Raw genomic sequence first — 22,389 nt, forward strand, 5'->3', positions numbered from 1 at the left:
AGTAGTGACATATAGGTGGCTTTCCAGATCGCGAAGATCTCTGCCTGGAAGACGCTGCATACGTTAGTGAGTCTATATGAGCGCTTAATATCATTGTCGACCAAATAAACCCCGGCCCCTGAACCAGAGTTCATCTTGGATCCGTAAAACTATCTACAACAGAGATGCGCAAAAATAAATTCTCTCACCAATACACTTAGAGCTAGTTTCTGGGATAGAGATAATCTACATTCTTCGCTTAAACCTAAATTAAACTAAAAATTGTGTTTCTCACTTATTGTTTATATGCTATATAATCTAGGTTTAACTGAGCATCATTGGTGAGTTAAACCTAAGTATAAAATGCCAAAGCACAAACAGATGGAATATAAAATAAAGAATTCAGCACAGCAGCTCTTTGTTTTTATTTGCTTTATTAACATCAATATAATTTTTAATATACATTTTATATACTGTTATGTCGCTTTTTCTTTTAGAAAGTTAAAATTTACAAAAAAAAGTTATGTAACGCGGTTGCTTTTTCTTATAAAATGTATAGTATTGCCATATTTATATGAAAAAATTTGAAGAATAAACATGTGATTTGACTGAAAAGTATGGCAATGCTAACAAAATTAATCCACTAGTGAGAAACACAATCATTGGTTAAATTCCGGAAAAATATATTTCATGATTAATATAACAGCGTGTTAAGCTGAGTTTAACTGACAAGTAAGAAACTAGCTCTTACTCTCACCAACACATTCAATTCTTTATTTTATTCATTGCACCTACAAACACACAAATACAAAAACTGAAGAAATAAAGAAAAAGTCATACAACAGTACTCATGCGTATTCCTAGTTATCTCGTTGAGTGGACAACGACTACTAAAATGTAAGAGCATAAGAATACGTGTGATTTGATTTTCCCACAATTGTGGTATGTGCTGCGCATCATTGATGTATAACAACGTTCAGCTAAGCCGCTTCAGTGTGATCTTTTCCGTTTAATGATACCCAGTGAAGAATCATCCAAAAGTAGCCTTAAGGACTTTCAGACGCTGTATGCAATTTATCTCAGAACAAGATATGCATGAAGAATCGAATATTCTCCCGGTCATAGAACATAATATCACATAGACTTAGCAATTACTCATGGGATTTGAGACTCCCTCGAAGCATGTCAGGATGTACCATCGAATATACGAGGAGAATTGAATGACATTCACAGAAATGGCGTAAATTCAGTTATTTGTAATAATGTAATCTCAATCTTTACTGATGAAATTGGTTCGGGAATATTCTATGATGACCTTGAACTCTCGATATCTTTTAGATTTCCTAACACATGTACTGTATTCCAGGCGAATATTTGTGCTATAAACATATCTGTGACGCGAACTGATTGGAAACTTCGAACTCGGAAATTGTCGTTGTTGTTGTTGTAAGGTAAAACTCTTGCATAAAGTTCTTTCCTAGGGAATAAAACTTTCGGTTTTATTCCCTAGGGTTAACAATCTTTGGTCGAGTGCAAATCGAGTTGTTCCGGAGCGTATATGCTGTCAATTCTTGTAAGGTGAAGTCGAGATAAATCTTTACATGCATTCAATCCCCACATGATGACATCATATAGGACGATATCATGCTATACTCATATGGGAAACAGGGCCTGAGGGAATTTAGGGAAATTAAATAGCTAACGAGTGCTTGAGAAATGATTCGAATTCACAGACGGACTAGACGAATAGTCAATATAATTGAGAATAAGACGCTTGAAACGAGAGCACACAGGTGGTTTACGAATATCACATGCAGGATATCTAAACTCCTCTGACTCTCAGTTATGAGTAAGTAGCAGCAGAGTACAGTGGTACTTGATTGGATATCGATTCCACTTCTAAAGGGTATTCTCACGGAGAACTATAAAAGAGTAGCTTAGGGCCTCACAAGGAACAATTTTGAGCGGTGGCTTTTGAATGTTCCATATAGCTTTTTAATAAATCGTATATTCCGAAAAGGGCTGTTTGTTTTCAATCATCATTTATCCTAATTTGTACACACAAATAGAGCAATTCTAAGAGAATTCAAATACCAGTTTTAAAAAAACATTAGCATTTTTAAGCGCAAATGGTGTAATATATTTATGCCAATTATAATTATGATATTTTTTTTTATAGATGTTTCGTTGAAACACACTATAAAAGCAATAGATTATGGTTTTTCTTGTTTTGTTCGTTCGATGATCTTTGTTTTGTTATTATTATGTTAATTAAGGCCAGTGCTCATTTTAAATGGGTTTAAAAGCCAGCACAGATTTGTTTCTTCTTCATACTCGCATTATTGTTTTGTATTCTTGTGTCAACCCGTAATGTGAAATATTTAAGTTTTTTCCCTAACACTTTTGGGAATAGGTTAGATCCATACATACGTATTATGTATGTAAATGTATTGTTTTGGATTTGAAAACATTTATAAATTTATTCGTATTTGATGTGGATGGGCGGTTATTGTTATTATAATTCTTATTATTTATTTCTTTAACAAAAATCTTGAATTGATTTTTTTTTTGTTATAGTGCACGAGTTTATTTAATAAAGAAATTAATATATAGCGAAATATCTATGTATGTGATTCATAAATACTTTGAGGTATTTATCAACAAAACAATTTTGTGCAAATCATAGTTTATTAATCTTCTTAAAAATTTTTTTTTTTTTTGAATTTGGCAATATTTTGAATATATTTATGAAATAAGTTCCAATGATTTAACTCTCCAGAAGAAAAATATTGTAGGCAAAGGGCAAATTTAAGCTTTGTGAATCAAAGCCTGACATTTTTGAACTCTGGAATGTGTTCATATTTGTTTAGTCTTCTTGAATCTCAACCCTCCAAGAAAGAAGCCGACTTAATCGACTCTTAGGCATTCGGTGCGGGGTTTTGCTGATTGGTTACGATAACACAATAAACATAGCATACAGAGTAGTATTATTTTAGGACATTTTTGGCTTGAAATGCAATAAAAACCATTGCGAAATATTAGGACATTATGACAATATGACATGATAAGAGACCTTGTGAATTGACCAAATGTTTAATTGGTTTATAGGTTAATTTTAACTGACACAGTTCTTCAACCAGCATAAAAGCTAGTTATTTAAATAATTTGCTTACTTTGACTCCAGTTCAAGTGTATGTATTTCTAAAGAATTTTTAAATTAAACCATTATAATAATTATAAATAAATACATAAATATAATGCATATTTCATCGCTAACCGCTTAAAACAATTATTTTCAATCAACTGATTAATTTGTCAAATGATCAATAAATTTTTAACGATCATACAGCATACATTCTTTTCTTTAATTTGATTCATTACGTTGTTACGTTATTTTAATGACAAATAGCATTAGTTAGTATGGAGGTCAATCGGAAAGTTGTGGACAATTTGAATTTCAACTTGTTTTTAGTATTCATTATAAAAAAATGTTCTTACAATTCAATTTTGTATAATTCATACAACATATTTTTGCTGAATCTAATGGTGATAGTTTGAAGCAGCTTCGTCCCAGAGAAATACATACGTATCTTATTCTCTAAATGAGATGGACAAGCAGTTCAACGTCCCATTAATTTGGTTTTGGCCACAATATAATTTGGAATAGGCTGCTGCCACATTAAATGAACTAACTAACCAACATTGATCTAGTAAGACTGATGAAGCTAATATGGCCAACACTGAGCAAAATAAATAGCTATGTCCTTTTTGAAAGAAGCCTATGCTTGTGTTTCCATGTCTGTGGAGCTGAGAATGAGGACAAACATCATTGAACCATTATTTCACCTTATGGGCATATTTCTCATATAAATGCTTTCTAGGGTCCATTTTCATCTTGAGATTAGCTCAAATTTTAAAGACAGAAGGGCATCTATGTTGTTCTTTGATTCAGTTTTGCCAGAATTACTCTTGTTTTTCGCATCTTGCGATATCCGGAAACCGCGGTTAAATGTTAAATGCTTCCGTAAACGAATTCCGATGAAATGGATCCTGTACATACCTCTGTATGTTTTCCTCAAATACTCGAGTTTCCAGCTGTGTGATGTGGAAGCTAGAATGGCTCTACCGACGTCCTCCCAAGAGGAACTAATTTGTAACACATAACGCTGTGTTCCATTACTCGGAGAATCTTCGTTTCTTTATGTAGATGGTTTTACCAGGTAGTCTACATGCATACTCTTACAGTCCTTAAGGCAGCATTCTGGCATTGGAGTATTTGATTGGATCCCTGATCGACCAATCGTTTTGTAGTTAGCCAACATGGGTTTGCTTTGTGAACCTTGAATGCAGTGGCATGAACTGAAGAGATAAAGAGGCTGTAAAATGTGACCACCAACATTTTCGGGTGGTTCACAGTCGGAATTTGGACTCCATGGACTACGTCAACAAGATTCAGCTACACCTTCTTTCTCCAGGTGTTGCCTAAGACTTCGTTGTTAATAGTTGCAGGTTAAGCGCAGTGAAGAAGTTTTATATTTCTCAGAGCTAACCATTCAATAACCAATACATCCTCAATAGGAGTGTTCGTTCACCTTTATATAGAAAAAATTATTATTAACGCGTCTTTCGCAAGAACTTATCAGTACTCCTATCAAGTCAAACCATTGATATTTTCCAGATCCAACGTTACTTGGGAGAGGCACTGTCACATACAAAATTTGTTCAAGAGATAATCATTGACAACCTGTCTTTCTTCTCTCTCGGTCTCAATTTACTTGACTTGTACGAGAATTCAATCAGTGGGATGTGAATATTGCTTCGTGTACACGTTTCAATTAACGATCCGTACAAACTCGATGCGACTTCTTAGAGAGAACAATATTTCAAATCCATCGATCGCAGGAAGCCCAATAAGAAATATTAGATATCCTGCAAGATATAATCGTAGATCAATACTCTCTGTGCCAACTCAATTATCTTGTAAGAAAATTCAATCAAAGGGTTATGAGTACTTCATATTCAAATTTCCCGAATCTACATCAATATCATTAAACTCACCCTTTATTGTATGAAAATTCAATTAGTTTTAGTTTAACAATTTATATGCGTTGATATTGTCCATTGAAAAGTTATGATATCTTTCAAGAGGTTATCGTAGACCATCCTAGTTGCCAAATCACATATTTTGTACGAAAACACAATAAGTGATATGAATATTGCTTCGTTTAACGACGCGTAAAAACTCGTTGCGGTGACTTCTTAGCCAAGCCTATATTCCAAATCGAAAGTTCCCGAATCTACATCAAAATAAAACGAACCGTATAAACTGGTTACGGTGACTTCTTCGCCATGTAAATATTCCTAAACGAAAGTTCCTGAATTGGTCAATTCACAAGGTCATATTGTCATAATGTCCTAATATATCACGACTCGCCAGCTCGGCTTAACCGACTCTTAGGCATTCGGCACAGGTCTCTGCCGGTTGGTTACGATAACACAATAAACATAGCATGCAGAGTAGTATTATATTAGGATATTTTTGCTCGAAATACAATAAAAACCATTGAGAAATATTAGGACATTATGACAATATGACATGATAAGAGACCTTGTGAATTGACCATATACCAATAGCATTGATAACCGCTTGGAGTAAAGTATGTTAAGTAATACCGAGATGGCAAGATCATTAGAATAATTGGCCTTATCCATCTTCGAGCCATCAGTGAAGACAGACATCGCATTATCCTAAAATAGATAGTTTGCTTCCCAGTCCTGGCATCCTGATTCCAATGTCGATTGACTTTAATAAAAGCTTGAGTTTTGGGAAAACGTTTAATTGAACTAATTTGAGTATAGCAACCACTCCCGCCCTCAACACATTTACATTTCTACAAAATAATTTTGGGCCACCCTCGTATTAATTACGGATTGTATTATGTAAAATTTTACTATCGATATTAAAGCAAAACTCTGGGTAGATTAGTCGTCGGTCGTTAAAAATATTTGAGAATACATAGTTAATTTAAAGATGGCATAACAATTTTGTTATTGAAGCGATTTCCCATGTTGATTTCTTCTTGCATTTGCTTTAACTGCATGCATGCATGTGGAATTCCATTAAGTACTTTTCCACTGCCTTTTAACTCTTTTCTTTATTTCCTACTACAATTTTTTTGTTTTTTCATTCTTTTCGCTGGTAGCCTCTCCCAAGTTTTTTTTTTTTTCTTCTTCTGATTTTCTTTTTGCTAAATAATAATGGTTGTTGGTTGTATTACATATTCGAAACAATTGCTAAATGATTGTTAGTTGGTTACACTATTTTGTTCTTGTTGTTCTTATTGTTGTTGTTGTTGAAAACAGCTGCACTGATCTGTTTTATTTTTTTGTGTTGTTCTTGTTATTCATCTGTAGTAGCTTTTGTTTTTGTTCTTGTTCAAGTTGTCGTTATTGTTGTTAACTATATCTTGTATTGATGTATTGTGTGGTGTGTAGTAGTGAGTGAATTAGTCTCTATTATCTGTGCACTGTTCCAATGATTTTGTTGCTATACGTACTTATACATTTACAGTAGATGGATGGATGGCTGGCTGGATGGAGCTCCTACTTAAGGCAATTATGAATAAATTTCTCATATTTCAAATCTCATACACTACATAAATGGGCACTTCTAACGGTACAATAGCTTTTATTGCACGATACACAAAGGTGAGAGACGTGTGCTGAAAAGATGCGAGGCAGTGTTGCCGTTTCGTTAGGCACTAGATAAAAAAATAATAAATCAGAAACAACAAAAAAGTGAAAGAACACCCACAAAAATTAGGAAATCGAATGAATTTATTTAATTTTAAAAGCTTAAAGGGAATGCAGGTGAGTTCAACGTGGACCGAATTGCGATAATAAATATGTCAATCGATTGAATTTAAGAACTAATATTTTTTAATTGAAAGATAGATAGATAAACTGTATTTTGTTCCATCCTTAGGGCACTGCTACACGTTCAATATATATTGACCGCGATCCAGTATCGCGATATTTATTGAACGTGTAGCATGTAGTATTGATGGATCGAGATCCAAATCGCAGAATATATATTGAACGTGTATCAGTGCCCTTAGTTTAAACTTTATGGGTTAAACTTGTATCTGGTGGCACATACATCTTATTTTAGGTTTTATTTCTGGTGGTTTTGGAATTTGGGGGCGAAATTTCCTTTTTTCATTCCCTGGATCCGCGCCTGATCTAGTTGAATTGTGATTATACGTATTCTGTAAATTTCAGATCCGCATTAGGAAATGGTGACTGAATAGGCTTCGAATGAAATGCCATTTCTAAGAGCGACTCACATAACCAATTCTAACTTAACCTTTGTGGAGTCAGTTCTTTGGGACAGTGCAGTTTGGAGCATGTTGCTAATATTTTCTTGCAGAACTGTGAACAGTTGGATTGAATTTACCAGCATCTTCGGGTGCTTATACTGAACTTGGTAATGATGAGTTTGGATCATTTTCCTATTCTTGAGATACAAGGACTTCCAAGTGAATTAGCAATTTTGTTTTCATTGGTATATAATCGGTATATATTCTATAATGTAGATTGTTGTTATTGTTTTAACCGCTTCAATGTTGTCGAAAATTTTTTCGCTGGGATGACTATCTTAAGCCGCGTAAGACTCGGTTCGTTCCGAATAGTCGATCCAGGGGTCGTGGGATTTTAATCTGCCAAAACCGAGTAATTATCTTGATCTCTCCTTCGTTTTAAATGGGCTCTGATCTCCGAAATTAAATCAGACTACACCTTGGATATCTATCTCTAACACTTTTTGCAATAATAAACTAAAATTGGAATGTATCTCTTCGACGATATTGATACTTATCACGAACATTCCCTGTTTAGCGAAATTGGGTTTGTCATTAAACAAAGATGACACCAAATTGATGATTTCAACGAACAGAGAATGCGTGAACATTAGTACTTAAATACAACTGAGGTGAATTTTATCCACCAAAACAAATTGCATATGAAATTTCGAGCATAGAAATGGTTTCAACGAACAAATAATCTTGAAGATTCGGGCAATATGTGAACATTATTAACTACAACTTCGGGATAGTAGTTGAGTTTATGTATCAGGCCATAAACAATGCTAATAACATCGTTTGGTACTAGGAACCCTAAGTTTCCCGACCTTTTTCCACAATAAAAAATATTTTCATTTCCGGAATTTCCAGGAATTTTTTTTAATCCAAATTTAACTCAAACCAGTAAAAATTGTTAAGAAGAAGTAGAAGATAGCGACCGAATCTCAATAGAAAAGATCATGTTGTCGAAAAACATCCAAAATCTGATATTAAAAATTAAGAACACTTGGCTGAAGACCGAAATAGGTTGTCCATAGCTAAGATCAAATTGAAAAAAATATTCCAAAGCCCGATCTTAGAAATTTGAAAGCATTTGAACACATATCGATATAAGTAAGATTGTCCTATGTAAATACAAATAAAATTCGTATACATTAACGGTGAAAAAATTATGTTTTTTCTATCGGTCAAAAAGTATCTATTTACAAAACAACTATTGACCGGCCGAAAAAACAATACATTTTTACCGATTATACGAATTTTACATGATTAATGCAAAGTAAAGTAATGTATTCTTAAAATTTTTTTGGGAATTTCCAAAATAAATGCCAAGGTACGTAACTAAAAAGCCAGTGCATCCCACTCGATTTAAGGAAGTCTCTAGTCGACCAATATCCTCATATAGGAAGCAGGAACGCTTAAAACAATTCAAGATATGAGTTTTAAATGGTACTCCACGAGTATCGAAGAGTTTCAACCAGGTTTTTCCAAATTAAAAGTCACGTGGTTCCTCAAAATAATCACACATACGAGTGTTGTGTTTGTTTTCACATCGTGAGAAGGATATATATAAGTTTGTCATTCCGTTTGTAATTTCCACAATATAATCCGACCCTATAAAGTATATATATTCTGGATCCTTATAGATAGCGGAGTCGATTAAGCCATGTCCGTCTGTCTGTCTGTTGAAATAAACTTTCCGAAGCCCCCAAATAATTTACATACACGATTCATACATCAATATCTCCGGAATTCTTCCGGCTAGGTTGCTATTTAAAATCGATGCACAAATGGCTGAGATATAAGGAAAAAACCAGGACAACCTCGATTTTTGACCTATATGTATCTGGGTTACTATGTCATTAATATAGACAATATGGATATCTAATGATAGATATTACAAAGACCTTTGCAACGACGTATATACGACCATAGTAAGTTGGACCTACAATGGGTCAAAATCGGAAAAAATATTTTTTAACCCGAATTTTTTTTTTATCAAAAGTTTTTTTTTGCTAAATTTTAAAAAAACAATTCCAAAAAATTTTTATTTCAAGAAAGAAAAACCAAATTTGAAAAAAAAAAATTTTGTAACCTAAAAATATTTAAAATTTTTATTTTAAAGTATAATTTGGTGAAGGGTATATAAGATTCGGCACAGCCCAATATAGATCTCTTACTTGTTTTTACTAATACATTCTCACCACTTAGGTTTTTGACAACTGAGTTAGGTCTTTGACAGCAGTGTTTCTGATTTATGTGTATTTATCTGGATTTGGTTTTTAAAAGTAATTAAATTGTAAAATACTTTTGTTTTTTTGAAGAAATCTCAAAATATTGGTTTTATATTTTATTATTTAACATAAAAACTACTTTCGAGAGCTTAAAAATAATTTGTTTGACTTTTTTATGTCAAATAAGATGCAAATTTAAATGCAAAAAGTTCAGTAGTATTTTTTCAAAAAACCTTTGGCAACACTAATGCCAATATTGTTGCTATTGTTCTTAAATGTTTTTTTTTTCTTGTTGTATTTCTTTTGTCTCAATGTATTTGTTAGATGTTGTGACTGACTGACTGACAGTAACTCTCTTTATTTTTTTTTCTTCTTATTTTTTCATTATAAAGTAGTAATTTTATTTGTTTGTGTTATTCAATTTGTGTATATTAACATTTTTTAAACAAATTTATATATTTTTTAGACGAATACGAATATGATTTATAATTTATCTTTTTTAATTAATCAACACAATAGCTTAACGTTTTTAAAACCCATTGAATTACATAGAGTTAGTAATTAATTACGACAAGTATTGTTGCCACAATATGCAAAACATACTTTGTTTGTATGCAACAACAACAACAAACTCATATGAACATGGCTGAATGGATGGATGGATGTGGCGGTGCTATAATGTGAGAATATTTAATTTTTAGTATTTTTTTTGTTTGTTTTTAAACACATTCACATCATTTGGTTTGTTTGGTTGGTGTATAAGAAAGAGCCCTTGGAGTTAACTTTAGCAGAAACCTGTGTCTTTTTTTTATATATTTAATTATCAAATTGGAGTTTGTTGCGCTTTGAACCGTAGTGAAAGTCGTCTCTACATTTTTTTTTTAATTTTTGCTTACATTTCTTTCTTCCTCTATTTCTGCGCAAAATTTCTTTCTATATATGTATTACTTTATTTTTCTATACCAATCTTATTAAATATTTTTTTTCTTTATCGCGTTTTGTTAAAAATGCGCTTTAAGATCTTTTTGATATTTTTTTTTTTTGTCAGTTAAGTTTGGTTTTTTGTTATACACTTCTTTCCGTTAACAAGAAAAAATATTGGTAAGCGCTTCACCGGTTTAAACGTTGTTTACTTAATCACGTTTCTCCCAAGACTGACTTGTGCCACAGGTGTTCTCTCTTTTTTCTTTTCAGTGAACATTTTTGTTGCTTTCAGTTAGTTGATTGGTGTAGTTTGATGGTAAGACGTTCTTAACCTGGCTTAAACTCATCAAGATGGTGTAAGTCATGGCACATTGTGTTAATAGAAATTTGTAATAGTATGTGAGTTGGTAAGAGAGTTCGAGAGCGTGATAGAGAGATGCTCATAGAGAAGTAATGATTAAAGCGGAGCGGTCAACTGAAAATTTGTTTGAAATTTTTTATTAATTAATAAAAATGTGTAGATCGTGGATAACACTAAATGAGGTTCTGGATAAGTAAAACAGGTTCTAGTTCAAAGTTTTATTATTTCAGCAGGGAAATTACAAATCAGATTCATGAATTTGAACATTAATTTTTAACTTTTAATCGATCTAGTTATTTAATCGTTTGCCAAATTTTCTTAGAATATTTAAATATTCTTCAATACCATTATTATTATTAAAATTTTTTTGCAATTTAGGTTTTCAAAAATGTCGAAACTACATATATGGTCCGTTATACTGGCTCAGTTATAATTGTATAATAATAAATATAATTTGAAAGTAAATTTTTAATTTGGCTTAAGTTCATTTATTATAATTACCAAATTAAAAATTTACTTTCAAATTATATAAATAAAAAGTTCAAATAATTACTAAAAAAATAATAATAAATAAAAACAAGTAAGAGTGCTATATTCGGCTGTGCTGAATCTTATGTACCCTTCACCAAATTATACTTAAAAAAATTTTTAATTTAAACAAAATTATTTTTTTTTTAAATTGTTTTTAAACATTTTTTTTAAGTTTATTCCAATTTTTTTAAAATTTCTAAAAAAAAAAATTTTTTTGAAAAAGAATTTATGACAAAAAAAATTTTTTTGATGAAAAAAAAATTCTGGTTAAAACATTTTTTTCCCGCTTTTGACCCATTGTATGTCCAACTTACTATAGCCTTTGCAATGGAGTTTGAAATATCTATCCATTGTGTATAATAATGATATAAAATAGCGCAAAAATCGAGGTTTTCCCAGCTTTTTCCTTATATCTCAGCCATTTGTGGGCCGATTTTGTCGATGTATGAATCATGTATGTAAGTTATATGGGGGCTACGGAAAGTTGATTTCAACATACAGACGGACATGGCTATATCGACTTCGCTATCTATAACGATCCAGAATATATATACTTGCCACTCTTCGCCATGAGTGGGTATAATAAATAATTTCAGTACTAAAAGTTTTCCAAGTTATAAAAAAAAATTCTGTGTTTTTATCAAGGTTGCTACGGATTCGAAGCAGTTATAAATTAACGGTAATGCTTATTTGGATTATTTCAGTCGGCGTATTTTAACGGTAACGGTATTTAAAAAAAAATTAATTGACAAAGTTGCTATTTATGTGGGGGATTCAAAAGGTCTGCTATTAGGTTGTATTGTCATAATGCCCTAAAATATTATTTTAGTTTAAACAAATTGTTGTTGTGATGCAAACAAAAAAATGTTGTTTTATGACAAAACAATAAACATGGTTCAAAAAGTCTTATTAGTTTACAACTTTATTGTTTGAAACACAACAAAAAATTGTTTAAACTAAAAATATTTTAGGACATTATGACAATACAACCTAATAGCAGACCGTTTGAATCCCCCAATTGTATTTTAAATTCTGTAGAATTTAGTTTTTCTATTTGCATTGGGAACCATTTTTCTATTATTGATAAGATATTGAAAGTGGAGCATAAAAAGTTTTACAAAAAAAAAAATTATATCTGCTAAAAAAATAAAGTTCTGAAATGTTCGATCGTCGATCGATTTTTAGCTCACATTAAATAAAATTTTAGCTCACTATCAAAAAGGATGGGGGTATATTGATTTTGTCATTCCATTAGTAATACATACATCGAAATATTCATGGCAGACCCACAAAAGTATATATGTATATTCTAGATCCTTATGAAAGGAAAGGAGCTAGCTAGCTGAAATGTTCCACAAAAAAAGGAAAGGTCTTTGAAATGCCTTTCTTGGTGTCAAATCGGGGTATTCGTAGTTTTTTGCTTATATCTCGGCCATTTGTTGAAGGTTTTTTTTTAGAACTGTCATTTGTTTCATATCTGTAGTGATCTGTAATACAAATATTTAATTTTTGTATACAAATATTAAATAATTCTTATTATATAACACCTATTTTACAACATTAATTCATTAAAAATTGGATTGTTAGTTTTTTCAAAAAAAACCCGATCAATTTTATTTTTTTTATTTTGATTTTTAAACGATTTCAAAAATATTTTGTCGTTTTTGACGATTTTTTAGACCAATTTTGTTGATTTTACAACAAAATTATCTGCCAACAGTAGGCATCACTAAAATTGGTCCAGGACGTATTCACTATAAGGTGAGAGCGATTCTACAACAATTTGTTTATATAGAATGTAAATGTCAAAGTATGCCTGTTGTTTATGTTCCTTTTACGTTTGTTGTTTTATTCGCGACAACAAACACTAGTGAATTTGACAGTTCTAGTCTGTAAACAAATGAAGACAAAACTAATCAGCTGTGCTATCGACATTACCTTATAATGAATACACCTTGAATTACTTCAAATTCAATTGATAAACAAAAATATTGTTAGTTTGTGTTTTGATAAATTTTAATACATGTATTTTATTAAAAGTTGATTTGAAATAATAACATTAACCATGGAAATAAGTATAACATGGAATATATGCCGTGTGTGTCTACAGGAAGAACAAAAAAATAACAAAGGATCTAATAGCGACAGTAGTACAGAACAAATGAGAAATCTATTTAATGAAAACAAAAAGTTGATACAGCATATTTATGAATTTACCGGTATCAATGTGAGTATTAACCTGTATAATACAAATTTCGGTTAATTTAATAAAATTCATTATTTTAGATGCAACCGAACGATTCCTTACCCGACAAAATTTGTTTAAACTGTTTAAAAATTATAAATAATGCCGTGCACTTTCGTAAAACGTGCCGTGCTTCAAATGTTTATTTACAATCCATGTTGGAACGCACCAAATCGGCAAGCACATTGTTTAAACCAGACATACCAAGTTGTGTTGTAAGTGATGATGAGAATGATGTAGAAAATATGGAAACTGACGCTACAAGTGAAGTAGAGAATGATATTGAACTTTCCAAAGTAGAAAAACGATCAAAATTAGAGCTTTTTGATTCACCTGATAATGCACCAGCTATTGAACAGAAAGTGAATCAAACTGTACAAAATATAGATTTAGAACAAGATGTTGAAGAGCAGGAAGTTAGTGATAATGCTATTGATAATACCGTGGAACTGGAAGAAATTATTGAACATTCAGACGAAATGGAAGAACAAATATTTACGCAAACAATTGATGATAGTAGTAGCGACAAAATTATACCAAATGTTAAGATTTTAAAAGAAAATCATGAACAAGACCCCAATGTTGATGAAGAAAATGAAAAAACCAAACCCTCTCAATTACAAAAATTCTATATGAATGCTAGTTTTACAAAAGTGAGAAATACTGAAGAGGACCTTGATGATCATAATGATAATGAGCATGATTTGGCTGAAAACGTAGAATCAGACATGCATAATTTGAAAACAGACAGTGAAGAGGAGTTATACTTTCTGCTTAAAGATATAAAAAATGAAAATCCAAACTCAAGTGATAGTCATGAAAACCTAGAAGAGACTGGGGAACAACACACAGTGACAGATGAAAATATTGAATACTATGCTATTGAAGAACATGAAGAGATAGAGGAGGAGGATATTGATGAGGAATTAATGCTACATTTGGAAGAACAAATCGATGACAATAATGCTCAAGTGAGTTCAACTGTTGATACAAACGATGAAATTGAATATCACGAACAAAATTCCAATACATCAACTTTAATAAGTGACTTTGATGAAGAATATATAGTGGATGATAATGTTGGTGCTCACAATGAGTCGCCGTCTTCACAAGAAACTATTGAAACAAAAAGTCATAGAAATAAAACCTTAACAAAATCTCTAAATGCTTCAATAGCTACTGAAAGAAGAACCAGTCCAATCATTCTTCCAATACGTAAAGCTAAACGAGTTCAAACAAAATCTTCCGCTACCAGATCTTTGCCTGGATCTCAACTTCAAGTATGTGTTTGTGAAATATGTGGCAATCAATTTACCAATCGCAATCTTATGAGCATTCATATGAAAGTTCACTATCAGGAAAAGAATCATCAATGCGAGTAAGTTTTTCAGCAAATAATTGTTATAATACTTTAATACAATTGCTTAATTTTAGATTGTGTTTTAAACGTTTCATAACCGCCTGTAATCTACAAGCTCATATGCGCATACATACAGGGGAAAAGCCATTTGAATGTAGATACTGTGGCAGACGTTTCAACGATCGCAGCTCAAGTCTAAGACATGAAAGGTAAGTCAATTTTGCTTGGCCCAACATTGGTTAATATATTTATTTTTTGTATACACATAGGACTCATACCAATGAAAAGCCTTTCAAATGTGATAATTGTGGTAAAACTTTTACTTTGGCTACAACATTACAAAATCACATGAAGGTTCATACCAATGAAAGATCGTATAGGTAATTATTGTTTTTTTTTGCATATATGTAGGTGCTGATCTAAAAATTACTATTATTTCTTTAATTCTAGATGTGAACCTTGTGGAAAATCTTTTAAATTATCACATCATTTAAAGACCCATCTAAATACTTCCCTACACCGATCTGTGTTGCAAATAGGCGCTCCAGAAAATTAAGTTTATTTTCAAATATTTTTTTCTTATGTATTTTAAGTTTTGTTTAATAAAATACGATGTAAACAGTTTTAGAAACTTTTTGCTTTTGTTGGCATATATTGAAGCTAAAGATGTTGGGAATGGATTTATGGAATAAATGGCTTACATTTTTTAATTCCAAATTAAGATTTTAGTGAATTAAGCTCAAATTGAATTAATTAGTTCGAAGCTCTGGTTAAAAGTCTGTTGTTTCTTTTCATTTTTGAAATAAGTTATTTTAAAATTTCCGAATTTTGAAAAATTATTGGTCTTTTATGAATTTTTGGTAGAATTTTAATATTTTATCTTTATATGGTTTTATTGTGTGACAAATTCTCTCATATCTCAGCCACTTCTAAACATATTTATAATCTAGATCCAAGTCAGTCCAACTTACGAATAAGGGTTTTATTTAAATTACACTTGATATAAATATGTCTGAAATTCTACTTTATGTTCTCAGTTTTCTAAAAGTCGATTTTAGTAACGACTTTAGGATATCGCTAGCATTGCAGCACTGTAAAATATAACATGCCTGTGTTAGTACTAATATTTTAACATAATTTGTTGTTTTTAACATTGTTTTGATTTTATATTCTCTTTTAAACCTTGTTCTTTACACTTTATTTACAATGTCAAAATTATTACAGCATTCTTCGTAAACTAAAATTTTATCACAAAATATTGTTTTATTTCTTTTAAATTAAAAGAAAAACCATTTGTATGTCGATATTTTGAATTAAAATAGAATCCTAATAACACAAGCATTTATAGTAGACAATTACTTAAAATGGAAATCAATATAACGTGGAACATATGTCGCGTGTGTCTTGTGGAAGAACAAAAGAAACCTCAAGCGAGTGGTGGCGATGAATCAATGCGCCATCTCTTCAATGAGGATAAACAGTTGGCGAAACATATTTATGAGTGTTCTGGCATATCGGTGAGTATGGAATTTTATAAATCTTAAACCGATTGTTTTGCTTAAATGTGAAGAAAATTTTAGATGAAACCAAATGATAACTTGCCGGAAAAAATTTGTAAGAAATGTTTAACCCTGGTTAAATATGCTATAAATTTTCGGAAAACTTGTCGATCTTCCGATACATATTTGCAAACCATATTACAACGTACCAAATCAGCTAGTATATTATTTAAACCCGAAAGGCCACCCTCAGTGGATTTTGAAGAGGATAATATAGCTAATGATGCCATAATTGAAGAAATTAAAGAGGGTGGGCTAGCCTCAGAGGAGGAAGCTGAAAAGTCGCATATACTGAAACGGCCAGGAACTCCTTTGGATAAATCACCAAAGAAGTTATGCAATGATACAAATTTCCCCGAAATAAATAGTAATACAGACCATCTAATAGCTCATGATGATGAAGAAGAACTAGCTGACAATGATTTAAATAATATGGTAGAAATGGAAGAAATATTGGAACACTCGGAACCAGCTGAAAATCATGACAGTAGTTTGGATAAAAATATAGATGAACAAGAAGATGAAGAAAATGAAGAGAGTCATAGTCCTGATGAAAAACTTAAATCTGCAAAAATACAAGATTTCCAAATGAATGAAGCTACAGCTGAAGAGGATGATTATTTGGATGAGAACACTCAAGAAACAGCTATACATGATATAAAACAAAATAGTGGAGAATATTATTATCTTAAGGATATTAAAAATGAAAATATAACACATGAACAAAATCTAGAAGATGATGATGATGAACACCACATAGAAACCGATGATCAAGATGAAAATATACAATTCATACCCATAGAAGAAGGGGAAGATGAGGGGGAAGAAGATGAAGTCGAAGACCAGCAACTAATGTTAGACTGTGAATCCGATATGGAAGACAATCAAGCTCTAGTGAGTTCAACTGTTGTCACCAAGGAGGAGGCAGAAGGCTTTATAGAGCTACAGGAACAAGATTCTAATTTATCAAATGCCACAAATGACTTGCAAACCGAATATATAGTGGATGAATATTTAATCGATGACTCCAGCAGTAATATATCTTCACGAAATTCTAGTGTGGTGGTAGTTAATTCAAAAATGACAAAAACTGCTAAACGTTCGGTGGTCACCAAAAATGTGGAGCATAATAAAGCTTCTGCTAGTAGTTCTAGCTCATCACAGCAGCAAGTATGGGTTTGTGATTTATGCGGCAATAACTTTGGTAGTCGTCAGCTTATAAATGCTCACATGAAAGTGCATCGTCAGGAAAAGAATCATGAGTGCGAGTAAGTTTTGTTTAAGAGAGAATTCTTTTTTTGGTTTAGTTTGTTAATTGTTTGTGTTTAATTTTTATTGCAGATTGTGTTTTAAACGCTTTATAACAGCCTGTAATTTGCAAGCCCACATGCGCATGCATACCGGCGAAAAACCTTTTGAATGCCAATACTGTGGCAGACGTTTTAGTGATCGCAGCTCGAATCTGAGGCATGAAAGGTATGTATTATGGTTTTATTTGAGATATTATTTTATTTTGGGTGTTCGGTACCGTGGAAATGACGATAGATATACGTTCACCATGAGTGGTAAGGGTATATATTTTGGATTTCATTTGTAATTTCCACATTTTTCATCTGCGATCCCATAAAGTATACATATATATATTCTGGATCGTTATAAATAGCCATGTCCGTCTCTATGTTGAAATCAACTTTCCATAGCCCCGAAATAACTTACATACATGATTCATACATCAATATATCGGGAATTCTTCCGGCTCGGTTGCTATTTAAAATCGACAAAATCGGCCCACAAATTGCTGAGATTTAAGGAAAAAATACCGGGACAACCTCGATTTTTGGCCTATTTTTGATCTATATCTGGATTACTAAGAGCTAGTTTCTGGGATAGAGATAATCTACATTCTTCGCTTAAACCTAAATTAAACTAAAAATTGTGTTTCTCACTTATTGTTTATATGCTATATAATCTAGGTTTAACTGAGCATCATTGGTGAGTTAAACCTAAGTATAAAATGCCAAAGCACAAACAGATGGAAAATAAAATAAACAATTCAGCACAGCAGCTCTTTGTTTTTATTTGCTTTATTAACATCAATATAATTTTTAATATACATTTTATATACTTTTATGTCGCTTTTTCTTTTAGAAAGTTAAAATTTACAAAAAAAATTATGTAACGCGGTTGCTTTTTCTTATAAAATGCCATATTTATATGAAAAAATTTGAAGAATAAACATGTGATTTGACTGAAAAGTATGGCAATGCTAACAAAATTAATCCACTAGTGAGAAACACAATCATTGGTTAAATTCCGGCAAACTATATTTCAGGATTAATATAACAGCGTGTTAAGCTGAGTTTAACTGGCAAGTAAGAAACTAGCTCTAAGTCAGTAATATAGACAATATGGATATCTAATGATAGATATTTCAAAGTCCATTGCAACGATGCAATGGACAACGATTAGGCTATAGTAAGTTGGACCTACAATGGGTCAAAATCGGGAAAAATATTTTTTACCCCGATTTTTTTTTTTTTTTTTAAAAATCTTTTTCCAAAAAATTAAAAATTAAAAAAAAATTTAAAAATTTTTAAAAAAAATTAAAAATAAGTTAATTTTAAAAATATTTGAAAAAACAATATTTTTAAGTAAATTATATAAGATTCGGCACAACGGAATATAGCTCTCTTGTTAACCAATCATTTTTTTTAAATTTTTATCTAATGTATGCTTTTGTAAAGTATATTTAAGATTTTGGACAACCGAATACGTTTATAGATAGCACTTTTACATGTTTTATGTTTTTGTCCTCATTTCAGAATTCACACAAATGAAAAACCATTTCAATGTAATTTATGTGGTAAAGCCTTTTCATTGGCTACAACTCTAAAAAAGCATATGAAAGTTCATACTGGAGAACGCTCCTACAGGTATGTATTAAAAAAAATATATATTTAAAAAGAAAATAAAAAATTTTTTATTTATTATTATTCCAGATGTGAACCTTGTGCGAAATCATTTAAACTGCCGCATCAATTAAAGGCCCATAAAAACACTACACTACATAAAGCTGTAGAACAATTGGACGTGTTGGCAAATTAACAATAATATTTTTAATAACTCAACTTCATATTGAGTATATGTTAAGTAAGGGAAGAAAAAATGTCCACTTAATAGTTTCAATACAAATACAAATTATGCATATTTAAATTGATTTATTATTATTTTACTCTTCTATTTTATGTATGCTTTCCTTTTTTTATATACAGTCTAGAATAAACTTTTTTATAGTTTAGAAATTTTTTTAAAAGAATTTGTTTTTATTAACAACTTTGATCCTAAATTAAATATCAACAGCTGTTTCATAGAGAATCTTATAGCCAGATGCTTCAAATGCGGCCTCTTTTTGTTTATGCGATATTGTTAGCATATGAGCTTTCAGTTGATGAGCCAATGTAAAGGATTTATTGCAAATTGAGCAGCTGAAAAGAAAGTTGAAATTTTATATTAAATAAGGATTTCATCAAAAGTAAAACATTTTTCTAAATATTTGTTTAAGCTGATCTATGTTAAACGAATATAGCAAAATTTCCGTTGAAATGTTTTTGGTTTAGAAAATCAATTTTCGTTAAGTTTTTAAATGGTCAAAATTAAGAAAATGTTCAAACTTTAAATTGAGTATTTTCTTTATTAAACGAATAGTAAATCTTTTAAATTATGGCGTGCATGTTTTTTAAATAATTGAGTTTATGTTTTTATATTAAATTTTTTGTTTACTTACATATAATCCTTTTCTCCCGAATGCAATTTCAAATGATTTTTCAATATTGCCGAATAAGAGAAACTCTTCGTGCATATATTACATTTGTATGGCCTTGAATTTGTATGAATTCTTTTATAAAATAAGAAAAACAAAAAAAAATAAGAATTTTAAAATTTTCTCTTTAAAATAAATTGGACTTACCTTTCATGTCTGTGGCGGGAACTGCGATCCATGAAATGGCGATCACAATATTTACACTTAAATGGTTTTTCTCCAGTATGACGATACATATGATTTCTCAAATCACTCATAATACGATAAGATTTATCGCAAAGTCTAAGAAGAAAAGAAAATACATTTAATAAAAACCTTATACGATTTAACACCTTAAAAATCCCACTTACTCGCATTGATAAGGCTTAACGTCGGAATGCATGCGCATATGATGCTGAAACAATGGTTTCTTGCTGTAAACATTACCACAGATATTACACATAAATGTGGAGGGTTTCGGCAACTTAATTGTCTTTTGACTTTTTTCCTCTTTTATAACGGGTTTTGGCTTCGGTTTACCTATTTTCGGTTTATATTTTGTCATAGCTTTAGCATTTAATTGCCTTATCGAGATATTCTTGGTGGCACAGTGATCTATAAACTCTTCCAGCTCATCATCATCCTCTGCATTAAGGTAAGCCAAGGCTTCATTGTAATCATCGGTTGTTAGGGCCTCCAAGAGATCACCATTGTCTTTAATAAATTCCGCCATATTTTCCAATTTACAATTCCCCATGTCTAACTCCTGTTTCGTAACATGATCATTTTTGACAGCTTGGTGATCATTATCGTTTTCATCATCACCATCTACTTCAAAATGGTTATCCAAATAATCACCATCATCATTATTATTATCATCAGCATCATCGTCCACATCCTCATATATTATGCCCACTTCACTGTCCGCTTCTAGGCACTCAATTATATCTGCAGTTTTCTTGTTATTTAATTTTGTACGTATTGTTTGTAGATCTTCCAGTTCCTGATCTATGTCCACAACTTCCTGGCTCTGTGTGGTCAAAAACACTTGTGAATTGTAGCACATTTGGCGAAAGTTAAACCACATGTGTACCGTGTTGAAGCATTTGCCACAAATTCGTGTGGGCATTTGTTTCTTATTGTGCAGCTAAAATATAATTCAATAAATTAAACATAATTCCTAAAATTGTATTCTGCTATTAGTAAACGTACCCTTACACCGCAACAATATTCCACTTTTTCGTACAGTTTCAAATTGGTAAATTCATCATTTTGATCCACTTCTGTTTTAAACGCTACGCCATCATTGTTCTTAAACAATTCATAGGTTTTTGGTATTTCTGTTTCCACCAAGCACAGGCGACATTTGTCTGTTGTTTTTAAAGACATTTTTGTGGCTTTTTAATGCATTAAATTGAATGAAAGGGAAAAAATTCGTAATTATTTATAGTTTTTAGCGCAGTTTTAGTGTTTTGGCTTTTGTTTACATAAAAATGTCAAAATGTCTCTTCTTCTTTTTGCTGGCATTAGTTTGAAAACTTGGTAGCACTTTTCAGTTGACAAATGTTGCCATCTTTTGTGTGTGGTTGTTGAAGTGGCAGCACCGTGGCTGACATCAGCCAAACCATTTTATATGAAGTTTTTACGATTTAGATTTGGTGGGTATGTGAGCCAAAAAATCCCATAAGAAATACACAAGTGAGTGGCTGATGTCAGCCAAATTTGCTGATGTCAGCCGGAGCATCCGGGGTATAAGTTGCCAGATGATTGATTAAAATATAAAAATTTTCAAAAAATTGTCAATATGACACGACTTTGACGTTATTATGTTGAATCAACAAAAAAACAGCGGCAAAAGGTAGTTTTTAAGAGTTTATTTTTATAATTTTGTGAAAACATTAAAGCATGGTAGAACCAACTTGTTCTGCCATGCATTAAAGGATTTAATAATAAAGAATCCTTTGAAATATGGCTGATGCCTGGGATGATATCAAGGCCATGAAATAATGAAGTAATACGCTATTATCGTAAAAAGG

The 22,389-nt window shown here is 31.4% G+C and overlaps 3 protein-coding genes across 3 annotated transcripts; 2 read left to right on the plus strand and 1 right to left on the minus strand.

The window, feature by feature from the left end:
* The first annotated feature begins 13,436 nt into the window (after positions 1-13,436).
* On the plus strand, positions 13,437-15,618 carry LOC135949446 (zinc finger protein 287-like). The gene is made up of 5 exons (XM_065499017.1): positions 13,437-13,617; positions 13,677-15,013; positions 15,070-15,204; positions 15,265-15,375; positions 15,446-15,618. Exons 1-5 carry the CDS (start codon positions 13,456-13,458, stop codon positions 15,549-15,551), a joined length of 1,851 nt encoding a protein of 616 aa, XP_065355089.1. The 5' UTR covers positions 13,437-13,455; the 3' UTR covers positions 15,552-15,618.
* Positions 15,619-16,233: 615 nt separating this feature from the next.
* LOC135949447 (zinc finger protein 112-like) lies at positions 16,234-19,753 on the plus strand. The gene is made up of 5 exons (XM_065499018.1): positions 16,234-16,512; positions 16,576-17,822; positions 17,896-18,030; positions 19,377-19,487; positions 19,554-19,753. The coding sequence occupies exons 1-5, from the start codon at positions 16,360-16,362 to the stop codon at positions 19,657-19,659; spliced, it is 1,752 nt and encodes a 583-aa protein (XP_065355090.1). The 5' UTR covers positions 16,234-16,359; the 3' UTR covers positions 19,660-19,753.
* A 135-nt stretch (positions 19,754-19,888) lies between these two features.
* Positions 19,889-21,815, minus strand: LOC135949450 (zinc finger and SCAN domain-containing protein 31-like). The gene is made up of 5 exons (XM_065499020.1): positions 21,566-21,815; positions 20,725-21,500; positions 20,522-20,656; positions 20,339-20,449; positions 19,889-20,039 (listed from the first exon to the last, which is right to left on the minus strand). The coding sequence occupies exons 1-5, from the start codon at positions 21,740-21,742 to the stop codon at positions 19,901-19,903; spliced, it is 1,338 nt and encodes a 445-aa protein (XP_065355092.1). The 5' UTR covers positions 21,743-21,815; the 3' UTR covers positions 19,889-19,900.
* Positions 21,816-22,389: the final 574 nt, after the last annotated feature.

The sequence above is a fragment of the Calliphora vicina genome, chromosome 1, assembly GCF_958450345.1.
Source record: "Calliphora vicina chromosome 1, idCalVici1.1, whole genome shotgun sequence".
Lineage (NCBI taxonomy): Eukaryota > Metazoa > Arthropoda > Insecta > Diptera > Calliphoridae > Calliphora > Calliphora vicina.

Coding starts and splice junctions, on each gene's coding strand:
- LOC135949446 (XM_065499017.1), top strand. CDS start 13,456: ATGGAAATAAGTATAACATGGAATATATGCCGTGTGTGTCTACAGGAA. Junction 13,618..13,676: donor ATGAATTTACCGGTATCAAT/GTGAGTATTAAC, acceptor TCATTATTTTAG/ATGCAACCGAACGATTCCTT. Junction 15,376..15,445: donor ACCAATGAAAGATCGTATAG/GTAATTATTGTT, acceptor CTTTAATTCTAG/ATGTGAACCTTGTGGAAAAT.
- LOC135949447 (XM_065499018.1), top strand. CDS start 16,360: ATGGAAATCAATATAACGTGGAACATATGTCGCGTGTGTCTTGTGGAA. Junction 17,823..17,895: donor GAAAAGAATCATGAGTGCGA/GTAAGTTTTGTT, acceptor TTTTTATTGCAG/ATTGTGTTTTAAACGCTTTA. Junction 19,488..19,553: donor ACTGGAGAACGCTCCTACAG/GTATGTATTAAA, acceptor TTATTATTCCAG/ATGTGAACCTTGTGCGAAAT.
- LOC135949450 (XM_065499020.1), bottom strand. CDS start 21,742: ATGTCTTTAAAAACAACAGACAAATGTCGCCTGTGCTTGGTGGAAACA. Junction 21,501..21,565: donor AATATTGTTGCGGTGTAAGG/GTACGTTTACTA, acceptor ATTATATTTTAG/CTGCACAATAAGAAACAAAT. Junction 20,657..20,724: donor GTTAAGCCTTATCAATGCGA/GTAAGTGGGATT, acceptor TTTTCTTCTTAG/ACTTTGCGATAAATCTTATC.